The sequence below is a fragment of the Schistocerca cancellata genome, chromosome 6 (genome assembly GCF_023864275.1).
Source record: "Schistocerca cancellata isolate TAMUIC-IGC-003103 chromosome 6, iqSchCanc2.1, whole genome shotgun sequence".
Lineage (NCBI taxonomy): Eukaryota > Metazoa > Arthropoda > Insecta > Orthoptera > Acrididae > Schistocerca > Schistocerca cancellata.
Window position 1 is genome coordinate 506,872,834 of NC_064631.1, and position 20,845 is coordinate 506,893,678.

The 20,845-nt window shown below is 38.5% G+C and overlaps 1 protein-coding gene across 1 annotated transcript in view; it reads left to right on the forward strand.

Annotated features, from left to right (window-relative positions):
- The first annotated feature begins 1,100 nt into the window (after positions 1-1,100).
- LOC126088504 (28S ribosomal protein S29, mitochondrial) overlaps positions 1,101-20,845 on the forward strand; it is a 92,642-nt gene continuing 72,897 nt past the window's right edge. The window contains exon 1 of the mRNA XM_049906647.1: positions 1,101-1,235. Within this exon, the coding sequence (XP_049762604.1) occupies positions 1,214-1,235 (22 nt within the window). The 5' untranslated portion in view covers positions 1,101-1,213. The remainder of the gene's footprint in view (positions 1,236-20,845) is intronic.

Consider the following 20,845-nt stretch of genomic DNA (forward strand, 5'->3'; position numbering starts at 1 on the left):
TCATGCTGCAGTAAGTCACAAATGTCACTTCTGTAATCTTGTTCAATAATTCTGAGCTAAATGAACGCCTTCTTTCCCTCGGGGTTTATTTTTCACGGACCATTTCCATATTACTCGGATGTTGATCAAACCCATCGGTAACAGATCTAGCAGTTCCGGTCTGAATTGCTTCGATGTCTTCCTTTAATCCGATCTGATGACGATCCGAAACATTCGGGCATTGCAAAAGAAGGAGTCACACAGGTGTCTATATGTAGTCTCCTTTATAGATGAACTGTATTTTCCTAGAATTCTCCCGATAAATTGAAGTCGAACATATAATTTCCCCATGACTGACCTTAAGTGTTCGTTCTATATCTTGTAGCTTTGCAAATGCTAACCTAGATGTTTAATCAATCTGACTGTGCCAAGTAGCACGTCACTAACACTGTTATTCAGACATTACAGGATTTTTTGTCTGATTTATTTACATTAAGCTACTGTTTTTACATTTAGAACAAGCTGCTATTCATCACACTAAGGAGAAACTCTGTCCCAGAGATCCCATATCCTCCTGTAGTCACTCATCGACAACACTCTCTCGTATATTAAAGCGTCATCAACAAATAGTCTCATTTTACTTCTCACCCTTATCGTGAGATCGTTCATGGATGTAGAAAATATAAGCGATTCTACAACACTTCTCAGAGTATTCCTGGCGGGTCTGTTACTAAAAATGTACGAGCTATTCATATAACCGAGAACTTATTTAGCAGGCTCCCAACCTTGTTAAGAGCGTTTAGTGTGGCATTGTGCCGAAAGATTTCCGAAAATCTGACAATATGGAATCGCCTGTTGACCATCATTCATGGTTCGCGGGATAACGTGCTAGAAAATGGCAAATTGGATTTCCCATAGCGATGATTTCTGAATCCATGGTTTTTTGACGCAGACTTTTCCCTTTCGTTCAGTTCCATCCCTTTATGTGTCTATGATTGATTGTGTGAATGCTATCACTTGCAATGCACTATGGAATGTTTTTATGTTCGGATCCTTTCCATGTATCGACGCTAATCGACCTGCAGCAATAATTATGATTGGTACATCTTTCATAGTCAATATGTTTGCTTTCATGCTGTAAACAACGAGGGCTGTTTAATTTTTACAGCAATTTGGGGAGGTGTATGTTTGTGTTGATTGAACATAATTTTGGTGCTTATTTATGTGATTGTAAATGAAAATGGTGTTGAGAACATGTAAGTGGAAGCACGGAACATGCGTGTGTATGTTTTGCATTAATGCTGTTGGTTATAATATTACACCCTTAAAAAGTAAAATGCAGTGCTTTTTCAGTTTTTCGTTATAAATGCCATTTGGTATGCATCTCTGAGGGTCGTATGCGTCATTTTGTTTACTCACTAAAATTAACGTTCAGCTGTAATTCGAAATATAGCTCTTCTGCCTTACCATGCGTCTGTGTATGCCGTGGGTGTTTAATGCTGTCGTACTGGAAATTTGGAGCTAAGGTAAAGTGGTGGACCAATGTGCACAATTTTCGTGCGTGCGTCATTGAGATTACAATCTTGTAAGCCAATTTACTATGCTGTCCATTTCCAGTTTTAGATTGATTAGTGAAATTGAAAATATGTTTATGATGAAGTAACAAATGAAACGGAAATTTTCAGTCTAATCATGCAGCACAGTTACGAATGACTTGTAAAATCTTAGGAGACGCATTAGAATTGAAATAGATAGATATCCCTCGTTTCCATGAGGGCATTTATTTGTGATTCCTTCCAGCTTCTCCAAGTAGATTTGTTATGTTTTCACGAACTTTGGGGTCTCAGTCCAGATTAGATTTACTGATATTCATAATTAAACCACTTGTTGGATCGTTCTTGACGTGAAGCTCACAGTGCGTGCTTTTGCTGGCGTTGAAACCTTATGTACAAATTTGTTTGAGTGTGGGACATATGTTTACATGCTCACAATTTGACCTTGTATGTGTAAATGATACTGGATGTTTTCTGTGTTGGAAAGGAGTTAATAAATTGTTGAATGCTTTGGATAGATATATGCCCAAAGAAACAACATATATTAGCAATTCTCAAATTTTCATTGCACATTGTGTCCAAAATATGCTTGAGACATTTATACCTTCACTGCATCTCCTGTCTCCAACTAGGTAAATGTTGACAGTGTGATGATCTGTACCTGTCATTGGATTGTCAGAACCAGTGCTTTGAAATGAGCCACAACGATTCATTGTGTGTGAACTTTACCATCTTTCTGTGATCCATTTTTTTCCTATTTTGTCAACTGGTGAGACAGAACCTACTGTCTTCTCTCAGATATTGTATTGGCTCAAATGTAGAAACTACTAATAACAGCAGTTTAGATTAATGTTTGACATCCTGTAGTGTTCAAGAATGTGCAGCATCAAGCTCAATATCATGTTGCTAGAAACCCTGAACTACGGATTATTGGCTGTGGCTTGTCCAAAACGGTGGTGTTAGTTCGAGAACTGTAGCTTTGCGTTCTCCTTGCTGTAACGCAGATCCTTCACTGGTATAATCTTACATATCTTTCACTGTTACATCGCTTCGACCTGTGAATGAATGGCTTCTTTGTAGGCTACCTCCAGTTAACTTTCAGTTTTCTAGTGTTGATAGCAAATGATTATTGATCCTGTTCTTTATATCCTGTCCTTCCTCTGTGTTGTTTACAGCCTATACTTAATGTTTTGGGGAGATACGTTACTGGGACTTAGACTGTTTTCATCTATCTTCCAGTATGGTCATCCCTACTAGGTGCCTCATAGTAATCTAAATCTCTAGATCATTGCAATGTCTCACATAAAGGATACTTGTGGTGACCTTTCACCAGTTTGAGACATAACCGAATATTTAGCTTTGTAAGCAGGCTAACTGTCAGAGAGTTATTGCAGTTATTTTTTATTTTCATCACACAGTTAATGGTGTGTATTGCTTTGAGCATGAAGTCATAACAATCTTAATTCCTTCACTGATGATTAGGCATGTGGAGCTTGTGGCCAACTTAAGTGTGATCCAACAAGTTGACACTTCTGCACTTATGACTGCCATTTAAATCTGTGGGACACTACACAATACTTGTTTCCTCATATGCTAATCATTTATAAATGGTAATTGGGCAGCAAAGATATGAAGTAGTGTCCTTAACCAGTTGAGGAAGGACTTCACAGTTAGACATAAAAACTGTGATTTAGAATCGTTGATGAAAGTATCACTGGTCCAATGTCTTTCACAGTTATTCATAGGAAATTTACTGGGGCTTTATCCACCACTCCTAGTCATCAGATCTGTCAACATGCAAATTGCAGATGTAATTTTAACAAAAGTCACAATAAGATAAAGTGGTTGCTAGTATCATAGACCATGGGATTAGAGGTATTGGTGCTGTCAACTTCATGAACATTTTACACAAACAAACTGGTCCTGTGAAAATCTGCACTCCCAGGGCTCTAGTAATTGCCTACCTTGGGTCACACAAAGTCCTTGGAATAGGTGGAGCTATCAACTTCACTGAAGAGTGAAAGGCCCTTTAGTATGCTGGTCTCTAATGATCTGACATATAGGAAATACTTCCAATGTGTGGCAAAAAAGTACGAACTGAAAGTTGCAATTCCACCTGTCTGCTTTGACCTGTGGTGTCATCAAGATGGTGGATGTCCCTATTTCAAGCATATATAATATAGCAATCATAAATTTGCTCATTGCACCCATGAAAAAATATAAATAACACATGAAATACTTACAGTGTAGGAAAAGACAGAGTGCTACTTATTGTAAAGGAGACAAGTCAGGTTGCAAACAGGCACAGTTAAAAGACACTTACATGAAATATTTAACTTTAACAATAGAACAAAACTAACAACACAGTTGTGGGGCATAGGATGTTTTGGGTGGGGTCAGACTACAATTACAACAGTAATAATAACGACGCCACTCTAAAAATAATATTAACCCAAGCATCAAACACATGAAATTCTCATAATTGAACACCACCCAAAAATGTTAAAAAGAAAAGCATTGGTATCATAAATTTCACTTGATGTATATAGCTTGAATGAAAATCACAGTAACAGTAACCCACACAAAATTCAAAAACCCGTTACCACAAATTTCGCTTGATCTATATAGCTCAAACGAAGCCCCCATATTTCACTTGACCTATATGATAGCTAGAATGAAACCCTGTCTATTTGAAACGAAGACCACAATACAACAAACCAAATCTCACTCACAAAACTAATACAAAAAAACCAATGACGGTAAACCAATATCTGTGATATCTATCAACCACAATCCAACACTATTATCAGACACTAACAAGGGAAAATGTGAACTTCAAGAAAATTTGAATCATCACGAAAAATGCAGTATACACAAACAACTATAGGCTTAGTCCATATCAATTCAGGCAGGCTAGGAAAAAATGTTACCTTCATATTCTCAGATGTTATTGAATTTAGCATGTTTTAAAATGAAGGACTAATTAAGGAATGTGTATTTTTCTGTTTTCCTCAACAAAAAAAAAAAAAAAAAAGAAATCCTGCTCCGAGATACAGTCCTCCAAGGATGACACTGGGTGAAGACGCAAATTTTGTAAAAAAAATTAAAATGCTGTAACTTTGGAACAGTTCTAGATATTTTTATTTTATTTGAGAGATAATTGCTTTATGATTTACGAAGAAATCCTGCATTTGGACTTATCTGCTACAGTTCTTTTACTATATAGCATTCTGAACCTGCTAATACTTTTTTTTTTTATTTTCTGTTGATTAGTACCATATAGTTCTACATTCTCTGAAAAGGAGAGCTTCCACTTTCAAGTTGAACATGTTTTATACACAATTGAAATTTTTGCCAGACGTAAAACCTGTTTTATTACCACAACATTATCACACGACAGGCTCATAAAAATCAAAATCTATCCTTATTTAACATAATTTTAGTTTTGAAAGATGAGTAAGAGTCTCATTTTTCAAGCATTTTAAATGGTTCCAAAATGTATGTGAAAGGTCCAAAGACTTAAAGGTTTCAATTTATACGACTTCTGTGCACTCTGTTTTTTTATTGGAAGTAGACAGTCAATGAACTCAAAATGTCTTCCACTGCTGCAGTATCTTCATTTGATATAGAGTGATGTCTTCCTGTTGAACCAATAGGAACTGGAGCACTTTCAGTCTTCAAAAGATTGTGAACAGGAAGCGAGCACTGATGGCGTTGTGGCTTGAGTGTACAAAGGACACAATATTTCGGCAGTCGACCTTGTTGCCATCGTTAGGTGTGCTGATGTACTGTCAAGGCTCGCTCGCTGTAAAACACTGGCGACGTATGCCAGGTGTAGAGGCAGTGTAAGCAGCTGAGCTGCTGTTCCTGCATTGACCTAGGGTGTTGGCAGTGGGACCTATCTTGACGAGCTGTCCTCAGTGAGCGTCTCTGGCTGTAGAGACGCTCTTTGTATCTTCATCGGGACTACGGGAGAGAACTACACCCACAGTAGGTCGGGCCAACGTGTTGTCGGTCTGTGGTGGACCTGTTGGCCCATCCCACTAATTTAGCGGCTGCCAGAGTGTTCTGCATTGTTGTAGAACACCCTGGCGATTTGCCGGAAGCGATCCCGCAGGAAAGGGCTGCCTGCTTCCTCGTGGAGCAGTGTCGTTGTTGCACCTATATCCAGCAACTGGTCCATGTATTTGCATAAAGTTCACTACAATTTTGTTTAATTCCTAACTGGTGTCTGTAATCTGTGCAGTCCACCAGTTGCAGTCATACACACACGTCACAAACATCCCCCCTCTCAGGTTGTGAATCTGAATATTATCTTGCTGTTTCTGAGCTGTTAGTTGAACAAACAAAATTTCTTCTTTCTTGCTCTTTAAAGTGTGTGCAATACGAGTTCGCCCATCATTTTGAGTCCTAAAATGTGTCTTCTGAATTATGTTCACAGGAATAGTTTGTTTGGAGCATTCTTCTTTTTTCTGCCCACAGAATTTTTCGATTTCCTCTTTGGACAAAAGAATGAGGGCTGCGGATGTGTAAGTTTTCACGACTCTTGTAAAATCATCAGCATTCTGAATCACAGCTGTATTTGGTCTGGAAAGATTATGTTTTGTAGCATGGTGCTTCAGATGGCCTACTACACCATCACAAGGCCCCTTCCCATGACCAGTAGCCCTGTATACCCAGTCAGTTGGCACAGGCGACTTACTCAATTCAAACAGCTGGTAACAGTTTTTAAAATGACTAGGAGCACCATCAGAAATAATGATGATCTTCTCTGCCCCTGTTTGCAGTTGAAGAATTTTGTGCATTGTTGGCAAAGCATGTGCTGAGTCATGTCCTGTGTCATCACTTATAACTGCAGCACTTGCGGTCTTGTTTTGAAAATATGTCACTCCTGTAAAAGTTTAAACCTGGTCATTACTCCAATGATACCCTTGTACTTATTGTGGGAGAATTACAGACCAGTTCTCAGCAAAATAACAGTGAAGCACTAAACATAGTTCTCCAGCCTGTACACACCCTTTCACTTCTGCAATGTGTTGTTGCAATTTCTTCAGATGTGGGTCAATCCATACCAAGTGGTCCAGCACTGGTTGCTTGACCATCTCAGAAAAAAATTGTATTTGCTGGGTGAATTCCCCAAAGTTTAGTAGTCACAAAAATATTTTTAAAAAAATTTAGTGTTTATTATTTTGAAATGGTGGCCATATTTGTTCAAGGCCGCATATGTTTTTTCATATTTGCAAGCATCTACATTTTTTACAATTATTGAGTAGTGGATTGTCCTAAGTTTTTCAGATAAAATGCATTTAGTTCAACACACTCTGGGCTACAAATTAACATCATTATCACTTAGCTGAATATATTCTTCAATATATTTTTAATAGTTCAAAATTATCAGCCACAAATTTAAAAAACTCAATATTTGAACAGTAGTTTTCCAAAGAAAGATTAATTTCTCAGCTTTAACATTTTTTCTGCTATTACATTGTATATTATAGTTACTTTTTATAGAGTAGTAATGGTGAGCAGCGTACACTTAAAAAAATACACCATTAAAAAAAAAAATTTTTTTTTTTAATTTTTCCATTTTGTGGCCTGCATCATCTTTTGTGGGGGGACCAGATAAAAATCTGAAAATTTCATAGTTAATAGACCTTTATGATATCAAACTTCAGTATGAATTTCAACTTTGAGATTCAATTGGAAGTTATGAAAAAAATTACAAACACGAGTCAAAAATACGTTTTTTTTGTCTGTCTTATATATCACTCTTTTATGGATATGCAAATAGTCAACACACTTAACTCTCCTATGGGCCCAGTCAGAAGACATTTCAGATAGTCCTTTTTTCTTAGAAGCCTCTTCAGTAAACAATTAGCACTGAACAACTACAATACAAAAACCAGCAGTGAACAACCGCAACAAAGAAACTGACAAGAAACTACAACAAACTGTCTGAAATATCTGCAACAATGAAAGTGAAAAGAAAGAACTGCAACAAAGAAAGTGATAAGAAATAACCAACAAAGACAATAGAAATAAACATTGTAACAAAGAAATTAACAAGAAACAACTTCAGTGAAGACGTGCATTACCCTTGTAAGTTTAAAAAAATGGTTTTTTAAAATAAAACCTGGCCAACTTAAAAAGTGGAAGCTCTCCTTAACAGAGATATCGTACTACATGGTACTAATCAACAGGGGAAAAATCTTAACTTTTCTGCATCGTCATTTCTGGGAAAAAAAAAATCTTTAAAATTATAAAAAAAATTCAAAAGGCGACAGTAAAAGAACTTTGACAGACATGTCCAAGTGGAGGATACCATTGTAATCATAAAGCAATTATCTTTCAAATAATAAAGCTGTAACAAAATATCTTGAATTGTTACAGAGATACAGCATTTAAAATAGTTTTCCGGAATTCGCATGTCTTCAAAATGGTGTTTGGGGTGTCATCTTTGGAGGCCTGTATCTCGAGGCAGGAATTTTTTTTTTTTTTTTTTTGTTTTGGAGAAAAAAGAAATACCTGTTTCTTACTTACTCCTGAACTTCAACATATGCTAAATTCAATAACATCCGAGACTATGAAGGTAAGCCCCATGCCTGAAGTGATATGGATTATGCCTATAAAAATAAACTCACGTACCATATATATTAATATAAAAAATAAATAAAACCACAAAAAATACTTAACAACCAGAGACATCATCTGCAATCAGTCCCAATAACTGTAGGAACATGATCATAGACAACATGTTTGCCAAATGCAACAATGACCTACTCAAGAGTTTCTGTCATAGCCATGACATAAAAAAAAGAAAAGAAAAATAATATTAAATCTCTGACTATAACAACTACATTGAACCAATAATTCCAAACACAAGCATGATTCCATCAGCCAAAATAGGCAAAAATCTTCCAGTAACAACCTGACACCCCCGTCTCACAAATTCAAATGACATACCTGAAAAATAGCTTTGAAACATAAAAAGCCAAACTGTATGCCTTGTGTGCTATGGTTGAAAGAACTGTCTACTTGTGCTAACATACCTGTGTGTTGTAGGTCCCTATGTGCCATGATCATAGTATATGGGGTAGCCCTCTTTTTTTTTTTTTAAACTTCTGCATTAAACTGAATGTTTTCCTGGATGGAATTAGGATAATCCAAAAAATTGGTATAGTCCTAATTGTAGTGAAGTAGGTAGTTCCTGCGAAATAGTATGAGTAAGAGATTATACTTGTCAATAGGACTAATCTATTAATTGCTTCATTTTACCATCCCCCCCCCCCCTCCCTGACTCAGAAGATACAGTTGCAGAATAGTTCAAAGAAAACTTGAGTCTCATTTCAAATAGGTACCCCACTCATACAATTATAATCGGTGGTGACTTCAGTCTACCCTCGATGTGCAGGAAAAATTGTACGTCTAAAGCCAGCGGCAGGCATAAAATGTTATCTGAAATTGTACTGAATGCTTTCTCAGAAAATTAGTTCATGAGTCCACTCGAAGCTTAAATGGTAGCGAAAGTAGACTTGACCTTTTAGCAACAAATAATCCTGGACAAATAGGGAGTATCATGATGAATACAGGGAGTAGCGACCATAAGGCAGTTGCTGTTAGGCTGAATACCGTAACACCTACAACAATCAAAAAGAAATGCAAAGTACACCTATTTAAAAAAGCTGATAAAAATGCTCTTAAGGCCTTTTTAAGAGTCTCAACTTCTTCTGATCTGATCACATAAGCGTAGAAAAGATTTGGAACGATTTGAAAGAGATAGTATCGATGGCAATTGAGAGGTATATACCACATAAATTAATAAATGATGGTGCTGATCCCCATCGTACACAAAATGGGCCAGATCGCTGTTGCAGAAGCGACGAAAAAAACATGCCAAATTTAAAAGAACGCAAAATCCCCAAGATTGTCAAAGTTTTGCAAAAGTTCAAAATATAGTGCGCTTCAATGTGAGATGCTTTTAATAATTCCCACAATGACACTCTGTCTCAGAATCTGAAAACCCAAAGAGATTCTGGTCGTACATAAAGCACACCAGTGGCAAGTCGCAACCAATACAGTCACTACATGATAGCAACGGTGAAGTCACTGATGACAGTGCCACTAAAGAAGAGTTATTAAACACGGTTTTCCGAAACTCCACCAAAGAATATGAAGTAAATATTCCTGAATTCCAATCAAGAACAACTTCCAAGATGAGAAACATACACTATGTGATCAAAAGTATCTGGACACCCACAAAAACATGTTTTTCATATTAGGTACATTGTGTTGTCAGCTGCTGCCAGGTACTCCATATCAGTGACCTCAGTGGTCATTGTGAGAGAGCAAAATACGGTGCTCCATAGAACTCATGAACTTTGAATGTGTCAGGTGATTGAGTGTCATTTGTGTCATACGTCTGTACACGAGATTTCCATACTTCTAAACATTCATAGGTCCACTATTTCCGATGTGATAGTGAAGTGGAAATGTGAAGGAACCTGTACAGCACAAAAGAGTACAGGCCGACCTCATCCTTGATGACTGACAGAGACCGCTGATCTTTGACTGACAGAGACTGCCAACAGTTGAAGAGGGTCGTAATGTGTAATAGGCAAATATCTTTCCAGACCATCACATAGGAATTCCAGACTGCATCAGAATCCAGTGCAAGTACTATGACAGTTAGGCGGTGGGGCGGGGTCGGTTGTCTTCATTCTCTCTCTGAATTATCCTTCCTTCTGACGTCCCTTCACTCAGTAGTAGCAGATAACATGCTAGGCAGTGTAAAGCAGTGTTGATGAAACCACTACCTAATACCAATCGCGTAACTCAAGGTGAAAGTCAGTTCCTGAAAGTTCATATTTAAAAAATTGGGCATTCGGAGGATGCAGTCTACCTGCAGAAAGCATTTAAAATCTGCTTTTTATTCATACAGAAACACATGAAATGGCTATCAAGTCTGTATTTAATATGGTAAACTTTATCCTTCAAAATTCACTCTCTATACAACACATTTTCACTCGAAAAGCAGCCAGAATTTTTGCAAGTCTGACCCCACTAATTTTCCCGATCTAACAGTCACAGACCCACCACTCTTCACGAGTTAAACATTCGGTTGTTTCAGTGGTCTTCTTAGTAAGAAGTGCTCGCCACAGTATTCCGCACAGAGCATGAAATATGCCATGCAGTATTGTTACTGTCACCAAAAAGTTCACACGCTCATAAATCTCCAACTATTTAATTTTGAAACACCGAACTTCCATGAAAATGTTCGTAACTCCAGTTGCTTCAGTCATGACACATTCTAACTGAAATGAACTCACTAGTTCTTCATCTTACAGACTATTTTTGTGGAGCTATTTAACATGGTGTTATCGGTAGGTCGGTTAGCAAGTGACTGTCTCGAGCTCCTCTACTCTCTGCCCACCTCACTATATTTGTGCAGGAACAGCTTAATTCTGATTGTCTATTGATCTAAATGACCAATCAGAATGTTCCTTCCTGATCATTCTTGCGGCAAAACTTGTCTTATCCAGTCACTAATGTGATAGTAATTCATGTCATTAACACTTCAATTTCTAGTATATTGTTTAATCAAAATAAGTGAAGTTCAAAGTATTCTAGAAATTGATAAATAAACTTATTCCACCTCTAACTTTCATTCTGGCTGGTTTTATCAAAAGCAAACTCACACCGACGTACGTCATCTGAATTGTGGTTGCAGCATAACTTTCCCATGGTTCGTTTGTACAAGTTCTTACATAAAATGACATATTAAGTTTCAGCGTATGTTCCAAATACACTCTCTCAATCATTCTCATGCACTCGCACAGCAAAATTATAAGCAAATAATAATTTAGGGTGATTTTTGTATTACATAATATAAAGTAACTAGAGTTTTGAAAAGAAAATTCTAATTAATTGATTTTATGCACTGATAACTTTGTAGTGGCTTCCAATGGCAATGAAAGTCAATTTGTTATTGTTCCTAACTGGGTTTTAAAACATAAGCGGTGGTTTTAGGACTTTTAGATAATTTTCATTATCTCCGAAACTATAATAAGTAAAAATCTGAAATTTTGACAGCATCATTCCATGAATAACAAAAGGCTGTGTACCAAATTTGAAGTAAATCAAATAATAACTAATATGGATTATTTAGATTCGTAAAGGGTATGAATTTTCATACCGACTGGATGTTGCTCTATGCAGTTCTCGCGGCAGGCAGCGACAGCTGCACTGTGAGTAAAGCAAAAAAAATCGTAGCCATCCAGCAGTCACCATACCAAACGGCTGCGTGCCTTACTGGAATGATTTTCATCTCGTAATAACTTGCTACGTTACAGCAGGAGGTGAGAAAATTTGGATTTAATGGACGAGTGGCTTCTCATAAGTCACACACCACCCTGGTGAATGCCGAACAACGCCTTGCTTGGTGTAAGCAGCATAAACATTGGACCATTGAACAGTGGAAAAACATTGTGTGGACTGACGAATCCTGGTACACAATGTGGCTATCTGGTGGCAGGGTGTGGGTATGGCGAATGCCCGGTGAACGTCATCTACCAGTGTGTGTAGTGCCAACAGTAAAATTCGGAGGTGGTGGTGTTATGGTGTGGTGGTGTTTTTCATGGACGGGGCTTACACCGCTTGTCGTTTTGTGTGGCACTGTCACAGCACAGACCTACATTGATGTTTTAAGCATCTTCTTGCTTCCCGCTGTTGAAGAGCAATTTGGGGATGACGATTGCATCTTTCAACACAGTCATAATGCACGACCTGTGGCAGAGCGATTACACGACAATAACATTCCTGTAATGGACTGGCCTGCACAGAGTCTTGACCTGAATCCTATAGAATGCCTTTTGGATATTTTCGAACGCCAACTTCATGCCAGGCCTCACTGACTAACATCGATACCTCTCCTCAGTGCAGCACTCCCTGAAGAATGGGCTGCCATTCCCCAAGAAATCTTCTGGCTCATGATTGAACGTATGCTTGCGAGAGTGGAAGCTGTCGTCAACGCTAAGGGTGGGCCAACACCGTATTGAATTCCAACATTACTGATGGAGGGCACCACGAGCTTTTGTTCAGCCAGGTGTCCGGATACTTTTGATCACATAATGTAGAAGGAGATTTCCTTGGTGTAGCAAAGCAGCTTAAATCACTTAATACAGGCAAGACCTCTGCTCCAGATTGTGTGCTAGTAAGGTTCCATGTATGCTGATAAAATAGCTCCATATTTAGCAATTATATACAACTGCTCGCTCACAGAAAGATCTGTACCTAAAGACTGGCAAATTGCTCAAGTCACACTAATACCCAAAAAGGGAAACGAGTAATTTTCTGAACTACAGGCCCATATCACTAATGTCAATTTGCAGTAGAGTTTTGGAAAATATACTGTGTTCGGACATTATGAAGTACCTTGAAGCAAACGATTTATTGACGCATAGTCAGCATGGATTCAGAAAACGTTGTTTTTGTGAAACACAACTAGCTGTTTACACTCATGAAGTAATGAGTGCTATTGACAGGGGATGTCAAATTGATTCCATATTTTTAGATTTCCAGAAAGCTGTCGACACTGTTCCTCACAAGTGTCTTCTAACCAAACTGCATGACTATGGAATATTGCCTCAATTGTGAGATTGGATTCGTTATTTCCTGTCAGAAAGGTCACGGTTTGTAGTAATAGATGGAAAGTCATTGAGTAAAACAGAAGTAATATCCGGCGTTCCCCAAGGAAGTGTTAGAGACACTCTGTTGTTCCTGATCTATATTAATGACATAGGAGACAATCTGAGTAGCCCTATTAGATTGTTTGCAAATGATACTGTCATTTACCATCTTGTAAAGTCATCAGATGACCAAAACGAATTGCAAAATGATTTAGATAAGATGGTGCAAAAAGTGGCCATTGACCCTGAATGAAGAAAAGTGTGTAGTTATTCACATGAGTACTAAAAGAAATCCCCTAAATGTCAATTACATGATAAGTCACACAAATCTTAAGGCTGCAAATTCAACTAAATACTTAGAGGTTACAATTAGAAATAACTTAAATTAGAACAATCACATAGATAATGTTGTGGCTGGGGCAAACCAAAGACTGCGATTCATTGGCAAAACACTTAGAAGGTGCAGCAGGTCTGCACCATGCTTGTCTGCCCTATTCTGGAGTATTGCTGTGCGATGTGGGATCTGCATCATGTAGGACTGATGGAAGACATCGAAAAAGTTCAATGAAGGGCGGTTCATTTTGTAATATCACGAAATAGTGGAGATAGTGTCGCAGACATGATAGTGAATTAGAGTGGCAATTATTAAAACAAAGGCTTTTTCATTGTGATGAGATCTTCTTATGAAATTTCAATCACCAGTTTTCTCCTCCGATTGCGAAAACATTCTGTTGGCACCCACCTACACAGGGAGAAATAATCATCACGATAAAATAAGAGAAATCGGGGGCTTGCACAGAAAAATTTAAGTGCTCATTTTTCCTGCATGCTGTTCGAGAGTGGAAAGTAGAGAGACGGCTTGAAGGTGCTTCATTGAACCCTCTGCCAGGCACTTTATTGTGAATATCAGAGTAATCATGTACATGTAGATGTTGATTGTTCGAAGAAATTTCGGGATTGTTGCGGGTCACTCCATGATATTTCGTCTGGACACCTGCCAATCATCTTCAAGTGAGCCATTAGTCTTTGATGACTTACCAGAAGACAATGGGCAGGTGTCCAGTCGAAATATTGTAGAGTGGAGTTCACGACAATGGCTGCAATCCTGAAACCTCTTCGAATATTTAATTCACCGGAAAATTTTAAAGTCCGCATAGTCCATACTTGGTTATTGTCTTGAGGCTGTACCACAAAGGTTTCATGTAAATATTTCCAAAACATTGCTGTTTCCAAACTATCATAATTCAATGTTTTCTTCTCAACAAGAGACTATTAGCCACATGGGTTCCAAGGATGAGTCTTTGGGAGTGTGTCGTCTTGTTATGCACCAGGGAAGCGATACCCACAAACTCTGGATGAGACGCTTGCTGAACTGTGGTGGTATACTGGTCTTTTACACTTTACATGAACCATGGATGATGCTGAGGTGACATGGCTTGTACATTTACACCCTCATTCCACAAGCTGTAACATCCTCTCTGCGGAATGACAAACCTTAACTTATAACGTACTGGACCCCATGGACTGCCTGGTATGGTAAGCAGTAGATTTGCAGGGGTGCGTGGCAGGTCCTCTTTGTGACTTAACTGCACGGTGGCAGCGAAGTCAGCCTCCACACTTCCTCGACCTGTAATCTTACCTGCCCTTACCTGCAGTTCAGCCGATCGTAGATTATTCGGCACCCTGTGGATTCTGGCTTTAGTAAATACATAGAACTAAGGTTTTGGAAAGGGATTCCAGTGCTACTAAATAATGCAACGCAGCTCTGATAAAAGCAACTATATTCTAGATACATGTTGGCCTCAAAATCCTTCGATACAATTTGTTACAAACAAGTTGCAAATTCGTAGTTTGCATGTTAGAACCCAGCCATATAGCAGTCAGATGGATATGCCCCTCTAAGTGGGTTTAATACCACTGTCAGATACCGATTGCATTTGGTTATTGTCTCAGTCAGGCTAACCCCAATTGTGATCGTATTAATACAATTCACTCTGCTGCCACAAGGGTCTTTTAGTGCACAAGGCCAGGATCTTTATTACCGGATGCCACAGAACTTAGTCTTTACTTACACTTGATACGCCACATAAAAATAAGCCTGATCATAAACAGTTGGTCGTAATGATGATTGGCAGAAAACAAAAACAGAATTGCAACATCAGGTGTGAGCACAGCAGGGTCAGGAAAGAGGGAAGAAGAGGGTTACAGGACTGGTGTAGGTGGTGGTGGGAGGGTGCATGGGTGGTATCTCCTTTTGACATATAGCATATACTTTTAAAACGTAAACAAGTACTATTTTCAACGCAGACTTGTTTATTTTTAAATGGACATCTCCTATTATTTCGTATGCAATCAATAGCATGAAAAATAACAAAAATAATGACGTTGGATGCATCTCAATACGTCAATTACACCCTGAGAAATTGCAAAGCAAAGTTGAGGCTTGAAATAAATGAGGTGCACAGCTAGCGCACATCCTGAGACTTAAGCGTGCATCTCATGCTGCCTGTGTCAGGGGCTCACGCAATGGGAAGGTATGCATAATCCATAAAAATGAACAAGGAACACGTCCAATGCAAAGTTATGTTTTCAAATTGTAAATGTATGTTTATTCTAGCGAAATGACATCTATAGATAGAATTAGAGATAAAATACTTGAATTCACTTTGCTAAACACATTGACTAGTGCCCTGTCTTCCACAGAAACTGTGTTATTGTGCATTGCATCCAGCATAGAAATACACCCACATCTTGACCAGTGACACTGTGTCATGTTAACATATGTTCGAAGTGCCCTCTGTTTGCATGAGTACAAGTTTGCAGACGGGTAACGAGAGAGTGTTACGCAGATTGCAGAGTATCTATAGGCTGGCCATCGCACAGTACCTCCTCACCCCTTGACACTCCACTGTTGTTGAAGAACAACTTGGCGAACCAGTGGGGATTTTGCAGGGACCAGTAGTGCATGTTCCGCAGATTCACATTACCATGATTTGTAAATGAAGCCTCATCCGTAAACAATGTATTGCTTAGGAATACTGGATTACCTTGCAACTGCTGAAGTGCAAAACGACAGAATGCAATGCAGGATTCAAAGTCATTCCTGTACAGTTCTCGGTGCAGTGAGATATGGAAAGGATGAAACCGATGTCGATGCAAGATTCTGCGCACACTACTGTGGCTTATTCCTACACCTCGTGCAATTTCTTGCACACCCACCTGAGGATTGTGCGCTACATCAGCCAGAACAGCAATTTTGTTTCCATAGCCAGTCGCTGGCGTTGTGTGTCGACGTTTTGTGGGAGCCCAGCTTCCTGTTTCCGTGAGTGTCTTGCAGATGTTGCCAGTGGACACCGCCGATCTGGGTAGTGTTCAGCATACAGTGTCACAGCTTTGATTGCATTTCTGTGACATTCGCCATAAATTAAAATAATATCTAGTTTTTCTTCAGTACTGAAGGCCGGCATATTGACTAGATGACAGTAAATGTAACAAGCTGCAAGAAAACAGGTTTTAATGTGGTAACATATGTGAATTACGTTCCTGAAGGTAGAGTGTGCCGTGGTGATATTAGTATGTTTACGGTAGGATACAGGCGCCAGTGCAGGTAACACCTGCTCTGAGCACAGTACTACATGCGATGCATTACGCCAAAAACTGTGACGCAGTTGCTATCCTTTACAAGCCACATATTTCAGAACTTATGAGGTTTAGAAACATGAAACAAAGTGTGTTACACTAATAGTACCTCTAGTTGTCATTCCGCAACAATAAACATTATGCACAGGGCATCCATCATTCAGATACTGCATTATTTGACACATTATAAGAGGTGGACTGATTCAAGTAAGGTATGGTTCAAGAAGGGGCTAAACTATCCCCATTTAGGAGTGCCATCAATGAAATGTGGGCCAATGATGCATTGTCATAGAATACCACACCATACATAACACTCCTCTGACGTAGCATGTCAATCACATCACCAGTACTGGCAGCACGAGGTGCACGCTTGAGCCTCAGGACGGGCGCTAGCTGTGTGCTTCATTTATTTCAAGTGCCAACTTCGCTTCGCAATTTGTCAGGATTTAATTGACGTATTGCGATGCAACCAACACCATTATTTTTGTGATTTTTCATGCTATTGACTGCTTACAAAATAATAGGGGTATCCATTTAAAATACACAAGTTTGTGTTTAAGTAGTACTTGTTTACATTTTAAAATTTCGCTTGGTATCTAGTTACGTGAGACACACACACACACACACACACACACACACACACACACACACACACACACACACAGTAGGAAGCCTTCGGGATCAACAATGACACCTGGGTGGTATCTCCTTTTGACATATTTCTAGACAAAGTCATTGTAGCCATGGAGCATGTCAGAGTAAGACTGGTGTTATTAAACTCAGTCACTCTTGGTACAATAAACTCAATATGTCATATACAAATGTGCTGCTAAATTGTTACACTACTTGACACATGCTCAGTTTCAAATTACAAGTATTGAATTCACAGTTAATTAACCATTTTTCAGTAGATGTGAGTTGTTAAGACATGGATGTAGTAAAATGTTGGGTTACCTACATTTAAAACAGAGGCAGTGTGGAAACAAAGAATGTCTGCACAGTGATCAGAGATACCTCCTATATTTGGATAGATGGCACAGTAGCCATTGCTACAGTGTGTTGGTGAGATGTTTAAGTGTCAACAAGATGCCCAATGCCAGCTTTGCCGCAGAAGCAGTCCAGAAACAGGTGTGGCACATCTACTAATAGGCTTCTCTTGTCCTTTGTTTAGTGATGTAATTATTCTTTCAAGTCCTTTGCTTTGATGTCCCTTAACTCTTCTTTCCAAAAGGGATGTTCCCTAATATTTCCTGCACTACCATTGGTAGAAGTCTCTCTCCACTAGGGGATTTTAGAAGCAGCCATATTGTGGTTACAAGTTATCCCAAACCACCGTGTGTTGCACCTAATGTTCAGAAATGTTACATATCATTTCCTCAGTACTTATAATGGTTAAATGATTGAACCAGCTTTGAAATCAACCTGCATGAAGACACTTTTTGCCCTGGTATGATAACGGAATTAAATTCATGACAATTTACTGAATGTTTTGGCTCAATTAACATTCAGAAATTGACATTCAAGATTAACTTGAAACCTAGCAGGATTATTAATTATACAAATCATTACTAACTGATGAACGCTTCTGAAATATGGGTATGGCTTACATTGTGAGGCTACACCTCCCTTCCATTGGATTAAGCAGTCTGAAATCTATAAAATCCATCATTATATTTTTTAAACAAAGAATCATTTTAACAAGACTTTCGGGATTTAATTGTGTATGTAGTTTAAAAATTTTTTAGACGGAATTGGATAGGTTAAAGTTAGATATAGTGGGAATTAGGAGTTTGTGTTTGCATCAAAAATATGCCACCAGATGAAGGTTATGGAATATGATTGATGCAGGAGTAGGTTTAATAATGAATAAGAATATACGAAAGCAGGTGAGCTCCTACAGATAGCGTAGTGATCTTATTATCGTAGCCAAGCAAGACACAAAAATTCTATGAAAGTAGTACAAGATTGCGTGCCACCTAGCTCTGACATTGATGGAGAGATTAAAATAATGTATGATGAGATGAAATTATTCAGATTGTTAAGGGAGCCAAAATTTAATTGTGATTGGGGACTGGAATTTGATAGTAGAAACATGAAGAGAAGGATATAGTGGGAGAACATGGTTTGGGGGAAATTTAATGATAGCTATCATTTGATTTAAGAGGTGTGAAAGATTTTTTATATGTTGAGTCTCCATGGGCAGATGTGGACTCTGACCTCTATTCATTGGTTAAGAACTGAGGGTTAAAATGAGGAAACTGGAGAAAGATAAGAAATTAAGGAAATGGGACCTAGATAATTTGAAAGAACCAGGGGTTGGTGAGAGCTATGAAGAAAGCATTAGGCAATAATTAACTGAAAAGGGGAAGGGAATACAATATAGCAAGAATAGGTGGGTTTGAGAGGTTAAGTAGCAAATGTAGGAAAAAAGCCAAGCCCCAGTACAAATTGTTGGGTAATGCACAAGAATTTAATTGGTGAAAGGAGAAAATTTAAATTGCAGTAAATGAAGCAGGCAAAACTGAAAAGGCTATAAACATCTAAAAATTGAGATTAACAGAAAGTGTGAAATGGAAAAGCAGGAACAGCTAGGGGCAAAATGCAAAGCTGGAGAAGCATGCATGATTACGGGAAAGAATGCTGCCTAAACGAAAAAGAACAAGACTTTCGAGAAAAGTGAAGCACCTGTATGAACATTAAGAACTCAGATGCCAAGCCAGTACTAAGCAGATAAGGCTGAAAGGAGGAAGAAATGCTTAGAAGGACTGCACAGAGGAAACAAACTTGAAACAGTATTATATAAAGGGAAGAGAATATAGATGAAGATAAGATGGGGGATATGACACTGCAAGAATAATATGACAGAGAATAAAAGACTTTAATTGAAACAAGGACATTGGAGTAGCCTTTTGGAGAGCTAATCATGACAAAACCTGGTATGCAAAATATATGAGACAGGCAAAATACTATCAGACTGTAGCAAAACAGTAAAAGGGTTGAATGGACAGTAATGTCTTCACCCTTGTAACTCCTCAGAAGGTGGCAGCACTGAAAAATGGAACCTTGTGGAAATGGTCAGTCAATGAAAATTCTTCAGAGAATGAAAGGCATATGTGTCTTTTTGTTAATGTGAGTGCAATGCATCGTTGGACGAGTAATTTCAAAAATAGTGAGTTGGGAATGTCTTACTTATCTGACAGCAACCACTGAGTTGAACATCCAAGATGTTGACAGACTGATCCAAGATGATCGTTGTATCACAGAGAGAGAGAGAGAGAGAGAGAGAGAGAGAGAGAGAGAAATGGCAAGTATAATCAGCATTTGACAAAAATATGTGGTCATGTTGTTGGTTTGCTTGGTTATCAGGTGATCTGTGGATGATTGGCATGTCAGATCCTGTTGTCTGGAATGAAAGTGCACAACTAAAAAAATTTGTCATGATCTCCTTTATGAAATTGACTGTGACACTTTTCTGTGGTTGATTGTGACAGGAGGTGAGACATTACGACACCATTTCAAAACAGAAATCCATCAATAACAAAACAAAGGCTTTCTCCAGAAAAAGAAATCTGAGACCCTGTTCTCTGCTTGGAGGGGGAAAAAATTATATATATATATATAATATATATATAATAGAAGGAAACATTCCACGAAGGAAAAATATACCTAAAAACAAAGATGATGTGACTTACCAAATGAAAGTGCTGGCAGGTCGACAGACACACAAACGAACACAAACATACACACAAAATTCAAGCTTTCGCAACAAACTGTTGCCTCATCAGGAAAGAGGGAAGGAGAGGGAAAGACGAAAGGATGTGGGTTTTAAGGGAGAGGGTAAGGAGTCATTCCAGTCCCGGGAGCGGAAAGACTTACCTTAGGGGGAAAAAAGGACGAGTATACACTCGCACACACACACATATCCATCCACACATATACAGACACAAGAAGACATATTTAAAGACAAAGAGTTTGGGCAGAGATCTCTGC